Source organism: Scomber japonicus, chromosome 7 (assembly GCF_027409825.1).
Source record: "Scomber japonicus isolate fScoJap1 chromosome 7, fScoJap1.pri, whole genome shotgun sequence".
NCBI classification, from domain to species: domain Eukaryota; kingdom Metazoa; phylum Chordata; class Actinopteri; order Scombriformes; family Scombridae; genus Scomber; species Scomber japonicus.
In genome coordinates, this window is record NC_070584.1 from 18,200,782 (window position 1) to 18,208,353 (window position 7,572).

At 41.3% G+C, this 7,572-nt stretch overlaps 1 protein-coding gene across 1 annotated transcript in view; it reads right to left on the bottom strand.

Moving 5' to 3' along the window:
* The window catches only part of p3h2 (prolyl 3-hydroxylase 2), a 64,912-nt gene extending 57,883 nt beyond the window's left edge, over positions 1 to 7,029 (bottom strand). The window contains exon 1 of the mRNA XM_053322466.1: positions 6,473 to 7,029. Coding sequence (XP_053178441.1) covers positions 6,473 to 6,895 — 423 coding nt within the window. The 5' untranslated portion in view covers positions 6,896 to 7,029. The remainder of the gene's footprint in view (positions 1 to 6,472) is intronic.
* Positions 7,030 to 7,572: the final 543 nt, after the last annotated feature.

Here is a 7,572-nt window from a genome sequence, read left to right on the forward strand (position 1 = left end):
GGCAAACTCTGTTTTTTTCCATCCCAGTCCTGATTTCTCCACTCAGACACCCATGAGTCGTTGGCCAGACTGATAATCACCTAACACATAGCACAATACACACAGAATCAAGAAAGTGACATCTGTGCACACGCACACACACACTCACATATATATTTATATATAAATCCTGTCCACCAGCTGGTTGGATGCAGACCGTGAATCTTGTTCCCAATCCTCCCTTTTGTGACAAGGGATATTGTGATTTTCCATAAATAAGGGATACACTGTGGTCAGAATGCGGTCGCTGCGATAAATATCTCAAGTGCTTGGATCTTAAATCAAAAACAAACGTCCTGATTGCCGTCAGATCCTGCTTCAGACTGATCTGCTGTTCTGCTTGGACTCAACTACGCGTTCAGAGATGCCAGCACTTGACAAAGTCATCCCCAAGCCAACACCAGCTCCCCTCTACAACCTGCTGGCTCCTCCCAGCACACAACCCACCACAAGGTTTTCAGCAGTAATCCTTAGTCAGTCTCTGCCTCCTCCAGTACTGTGGGTGTTAAATTGTTAATCAGGATGAGAACAATATTGGTGCGTTGCACCACAGCGTGCACCCACATTCCTCTGGCGCGTTATCCGCTCATATTCAGTCATGCAGAAGACCTTTGGCACAGGCAAGTGCCACAATGTCTGGCTGTCTGGGCAAAGCACAGCACCGCACGGTTAGTTGGGAAAGCCAAGAGAGCATGTTGGCACTGCAGGTGTGTGGAAAGGAGAAGATGATGAATTATCATTTACATTCATTACAGACACTATCTAGTGTCATATCAATAGATCCAACCACTTTTTCCACCACTAATGTGATTTATAGTTCAAGGTTGTGAAACACAAAGGAGTGATTTTCTTGGAAAATGAGAGAGGACTTAATAGCACTTTAATCTTTTCTAGAAAATGGTAGGCCCTTTTAATTCTATTTCTACGTTCTGTACAGGAGAGTAAAATAAACAGATGCTTCAGATCCGATTTCTTAAACGTGGAGTTGTCAGAACTGAGAATTTTTCCTGGCGTCTGTGACATTACCACACCATCAGCATAGACTCCAGGTCCCCAAAGTGTTGAATCATTCCTTCTAAGTATGGAATTACACCACTTAACTAGAAGATGCTCAAACCCACAACAGTGCATTATCACTCCATGGCCCTAAAACTCTTCATATCCTTTAGTGGAACTTGTGTGCAACCAATTTGAGTAAAGAGTGTGGTGGAAAGCTGATTTCTGCTGCAATCTACTCCTGCACTACTTATCGTTGCTCTTCCAAACTCCCAATAACTTTGAATATAGACAAACCACAAAATATCCCTGCAGATACATCAAGCGCATAAATCGGACTTGGCAGCAATCAATCTGCCTGCCTCTGAGCAAATGGCTTCTGCATTAATCAATCCAGAGACAGAGCTTACTCTCTCTTTGTCTGAACCCGTTTATCCTCTTATTATCAGCCACAGATGACAATAACATCATCTGTGTTTCTCATCTTGTGCAAAAAAAAAAAGCCCTGTGAATTAAAAAAGCAGTTCCTTTTCCATCAAAAATGTTAAATACATCCATCATTCCTCGTTGGGGGTTCGAGTTGATGTGGGAGCCCAAAACTGGAAACAGACATTTCTCCCCACACACTGCAGCCTCTGCTGCTATGTTTGGCCAATCAGTTCTTAATATCTGTTGATTTCTCACAGTAAGCGGAGGAGGAAAGATAAAACAAAGCACAGCAAGAATGCACCAAAGGATTGCAATCACTACCAGCCGACACACAGACTGTGCATAAACCAAACTTCTACATAAGCCCGGGCAGGACATTTAAGCAGAGTACTTGAGCCACAAGCTGCCTGCTGTGTTGTAATCAAGTCATCAGATTCACAGCTGAGAGAGAGTCATGAATGAATCTCACTCTAGAAGACATGAAGGCTCACAACATCAGCAGGCTTCAGAGAGTTTCCTGACCTTTATCACCTTTTCACATCATGCTGGGAGACACGGGGAAGTTCTCAAGACAAAATGAGGATGGGAAAGTTATTGAATCATGTGTTCGGATTCCCAGGACAGCTGCTCCTCATTTTATTATGTCAGTGCAATTAGAGGAAATTAAATCCTTATTCATAACTTGTGTAGGTCAAATCATAGTCTACTTACATTTTGCAATTGCTTCCAAGTCTCAGCAAGTCTCAGAGACTTGTAAACCCTTGTTATCAGCACTGATGCTACATTTACAACGATGGCTCCAAAAGTCTTGTCTGGGCTCAGAACTAGGGTTAAACTGGGTGTACAGGATGAGCACATCAGCAGGGTCATTATGAAGCATCACTGACCCCTTAATTACTGGTAATTCCAATCTCCCAAACTCTTGTGGGACACACTAGATCATTATCAAAACATGATACTTTTGCTGGAGGCCTTGTAAAGAGAGCTGTGAGAAAAGAACCATTACAACCTGGAAATATGAGACACAGTCTATCGTGAGATGACACACACACTAGATGACAACCATTTGTACCTCTAGCTGTACCTAGGAACAGCAAGTTCTTCAACAGGGGGGGGTACAGAGGAGGAACTTCTCCACCGGGATTGATTATGGATCATTAATTGTGCATAATACTTTCCATACCAACAAATCTTGTGATTTCACTAGATAAAATAGTAGTTTTATATCGTTTTATGTAGCTTTGACAATACTTTGAGGTGTGCATATTTAAACTACCTAAGACTGATTGTTTTTGCAGATTTTTAAAGGGGAAGGGTTATGTTTAAATAGATTTCTAAAACGATTTAATGTGCGCAAAAGGTCTTCTTACAACACCAAGAATCAAAAAATCCTTTGAGTAATAAAGTGAAAAGAGAAATGGCAACAATTGGAAATGAGCTGCTGATGCACGAGTCCATCTATGTAAAATATTAATATAATAACAGAAAAGTTACAATGTTTTGCAATTCAAACATTATTTTTAATAATTTGTACCTGAATATTTATGTTTTGATATTTATCTAATTTCCACTCATTTTTCCCCTACCAAAATAAATACTGATAAACTGTTTTGTGAACTAAAACAGAGAACAATAAGCTCAGCTTTCAGGATTTTTCTTGGGATAGCAGCACTATGGGACCTATAAGATTAAGGATACAGCAGCTGGAAATATGATCTGGCCAGCAGAGCTCTTTGCCCTGGGGGCATTCAAGGCCTTTGATCTCCCTGCAGTTGAGCGTCTGCTGTGAGAAGTGTGGCCAGTGGCAGAGATCACTGGAGGCCATCGGGGCTCCAGCTCACTGGCAGCTACAAAAGTCTCCCTTTAATACCTGAAAAAGGTGGCGTGTCTCTCTTTTTTTAGAAAAGCAAACAGGCCACAACAGGAAAATAAAATATTTGCCAGGCTAAATGATGGGCGAGCTGGGGACATACGCAGCAGCCTGAACGAGGAGAACAGTTGATGACTGTGGAGCCTCTTTTAAAAGGCCCAATGGCGGCATTATGCCACAGGCTGTCAGGAGGAGGGTGTGTGATGCTGGAATGTTAAATACTACAGGAATGTTATTTATTTTCACAAACACCACCCACTACCCCCACACAAACATGCATGTGAGGGTACCTGCACACATATAAGCGCACGCAGAGTCAGACTCAGATACCAAAGCGCGTGAGCACACGAACACACTGACTTGTCTGATGTGTTCTGATCAGTGCGGCCAATAGGAATGGTTCAGCTCTGCCTCTGCTTACCTGAGGTAAGATCTTGATGTGCAGTTCACAGAGATGTCAGCGATGTCACCCTACAAGACCCAAGCAAGGTCGAAATAAAGACTTGCTAGAACATTCATGAGAGCTTCAGTTTCTGCTTTGCTATGAGTGAAAAATATGCCACAACAGATGTTAGAGAAATCATAATTCTTTGCTATGAAGATGAGTAATATTTTTTCAGCTGGGCAAGGATCTGTGTGCACGGCTGTGTCTACGCTCATGTCTAGACAGGAGCATGCTTTTAAGTGGATCACTTCAGCTCTTAGCCTTTCTTTGCTGATTCAGACACAAAATGATGGAACCATTTGCCTGCAGACAGTAACAGAGAAGATTAACTTCCTACCACTTCTGAGCGGTGGAAGCTGTGTATCATCACCCGGGCATTTCGAGCTGGTCTGCAGTCTGTGGCAATGTGGAAGTTGGCTGAGTCTCAGGTTCATGTGAGACGCTGGATCCAGCTTCACATCTGAGCACCAACTAGGTTAAAATGTCACCGTCTTTTTCAATAATATTCAACTTCTCCTATGTAGTAGCAACAAACATACAATGTTAATTTTGTGTTAATGCAATCATGTTGTCACTGCTGTATGATAGTTATAGTTCAAGCTACTTAAACTACAAGCATCCAATCCCTGAAGCGTCCTGAATTTGAGCCTGACTGTGTTGTTGACGCAAAACAAACTTCCCTTCAGCCATCATTGTGTCATTGCTGTAATCACTCTCTTTTATTCCCCGCCTACATGTTAAATAAAGGTCAAATTTATCCCTTTCATCTGTCTGAACACGTCTGGATTTATAGTTCACACACAAAGAAGTTGGGAGATGTAATAAATGATCCTGTTACAGTAAACTCATTTTATTCTTCTGTACGTAACATGCAAACAAACCCTTGCACCGATACTGTCAAACAGATGCAAGATCAATGCATATCTTGTGTTTTCAGGATCAGAACTTAGAATAAACTATCTATCAGATTAATGACATTAATACTTTGGTGACACTGACATACAAAAATGATGGCAAATATTCCCGGAATAGAAGAAATACATCAAATTTAGCTGCTCCTGTGGGATCCATCGACATATCAAGTCACACAGAGTCTGAATGAGGAATAAGACTTCTGTTTTATCTGTCTTTTGGATGGTTCCCACGCCTAGTAATCAACAAGCTCATGCATGGACCCCGTGGGAAAATACTGTTTTGGAAATTTGTCATGTGAATAGGTGGAAGAAAAACTGATTTTTAGTTTAGAGGTATTGCAACCATGCAAAACACCTGACCACATGTGTAATTGGACCTTGAGTTACTTTCTCTTTGCGAGCCTGTTTCCATGTTTCCATGTGGGATGAGGTAGAGTGGAAAATGAGAATAAGCTGAAAAACAAAAAGACCCACAAATATTTGTGTAATCATAACACTGCACACAGAGGCAGCCATGAAGAACAGAGTATGGTGGTAAACTAGTGAAAGCAACCTGTTTCAACTGCAACTCTGATTAAATCTGCATTAGCAATATCACATCAAATGTTACATATGTGTGGTACATGAACACAAGCACATGTAGTACATAGTATATCACACTTTTATATATTGCTGCTTATTTCCAAAAGATTTGGGATCGTTTAAAAGATATTTTAAAGAAGACTCATAGTTTTGTACTGAAAAACCTATATTATATTTCTGCATTGAGCCTGTGGTCAGCACGCCAATATGATCACTTATGGCAGATATGCACACAGAGAGGAACTGCACATTCATGTTTAATGCTACATTTTCATGTATATGTTACATTTATTTAGCATAAAACTGTCTTTTTGGCTTTACATATGTTTGAATTCTTTATTTAAAACAAAGTTAAGCCCAGTTTAGTTTACAAGTCAAATAACAACCACATGTAGCCTACATATCCTGATCAGTTATATTTGATTGTATTATATGACTGTGTAAAAATAAATATATTGGCCAATAAATTGTTGGCAGATTTTTTAAAACTCTCTAATATGAATATCTGCTGGGGAGTTTTAAATTATTTCAAATTGTAACTGCTATGGATTAGTTTCTTGATTAACTGATTTATTGAGTTGTTTGGTGATACAATTTTAGAAGATGGTGAAAATTTTCAAGGATGTCCCAAAGCCCAGACGGAGTTGTAGTTTTGTCCTGACCAAAGGTATTCAATTTTCTATGATAGACGACTAAAGAGACGCTGGAATTGGAGATTTATTTTCTTTTTTAAAAATGACTCAATATGACGAATTGATTATCACAATAGTTGCTGATTAATATAATAGTTGGCAAGTACTCAATGAATCCTGAAGCTTTGCTGCTAATCATTGCAGAACTGACTCAAATAGTTTTGGTCCATGTGTGGTTGTTTTGCATAGGATGAAAGTGAGGTACTGGTCCCTGTGTGTGTATGCATGTCAACCATATCAGAACTAAATTGTACTAATTAAATGGCAACAGGCACCGCTGGATCCTGTGGAGCTGTTTTGTACCAGCCTGTCCAGTCTACATGTGTGCAGCCAGTCTCATCACTCAGCATCTCTGCGTCCTGTTGCTGAGCAGCAGCAACAGCTGATGAAGCATCCGGCAGGTAAAGTGGACCATTAACGATTCCCCGCTGAGTGGACAACAATGGTGCCCAATCAGGTCTACCCCCCCCTTCCCCGAAACCACTCTATTCTCTCACCCGCTTACCTTCTGATAAGCCAGCTGCAGATAGTTGTAGGGGATCCGCCTTTGGAAGTCCTGCACTACATCCTCGCTGACTTTGTGTAAAGACTGATAGCCCAGTTTCTCCTCTATGCATGTGTTCATACACGCAGCTCTCCGGAGCACCACGTCGAAGAAGCGCAGGTCCGAGAAGGTTTCATCCATCAGATGCTGATCCTGACACCTCAATCGGCAGCGGACCTTTGAGCGGCGGACCTCTGAGTAGCTGCTGAGCGCTCCCTCCATGAAGAACACCACGTTGTCATAGTCGTTGTTATAAAACGCCTGTACCGCGTTGTCGTACAGGAGGTCGTATGGCTCCAGAAAAGCCGCTGAAGGTGACAACACGGTGGTTATTAGCAAGACTCCTGACAAGAAAGCAGACGGTGAGAAGTTTCCATCCATCATCTGAGCGGGTTGAGGCTGTGAGGAGCTGCGGGCGGAGAGTAGACAGAGCAGAGCGACTGTCAGTCACAACAATCAGCTGAGAAACGCTTTAGAGTCCATTTAAACGCTCCTGGGACCACAATGATGTGCAGGACGGCACCGGATCAGGGCGGAAATAATGTTTCTGTGAGTCGGGGACACACATTTTGTTATGACCCCTCTCTGGCTCCGCTAACTCCTCCCCTCCAAGAAATGAATGGCCAGACAACAATCACAGCCCGCTCAGATTCCAGGCTCTCAGGGGTCCTTCAGGGAGTCCGCCACAAACACGAGGAGTATTTAGTTTTTGTTAACAGTCAAACAACTGGCAGGATTAGTTTTTGGCTCATCGACCAAAATCATCTATGTTGATCATCTCAAGTTGCCGATCTGGATAAAAAATGTGAGTCAACCCTAACTGGACACATATACGCCTGAAAAAGCAACAAGTCTTCATAGGATTGGCAAGAATAGATGAAATTGAATTGAGTAATTTGGTAATTCATTTTGTTAATTTGATTAAATCCAATTTGTTTAAACAAACTTCGCAAGGGTAAGTGGATAATTGTAAAATAGCCTAGAGTTTCCAAATTACATGATATGATTATAATACTTTATTTGTATTAAATTATTATTCAATTAAGATTGAGACATAAAAG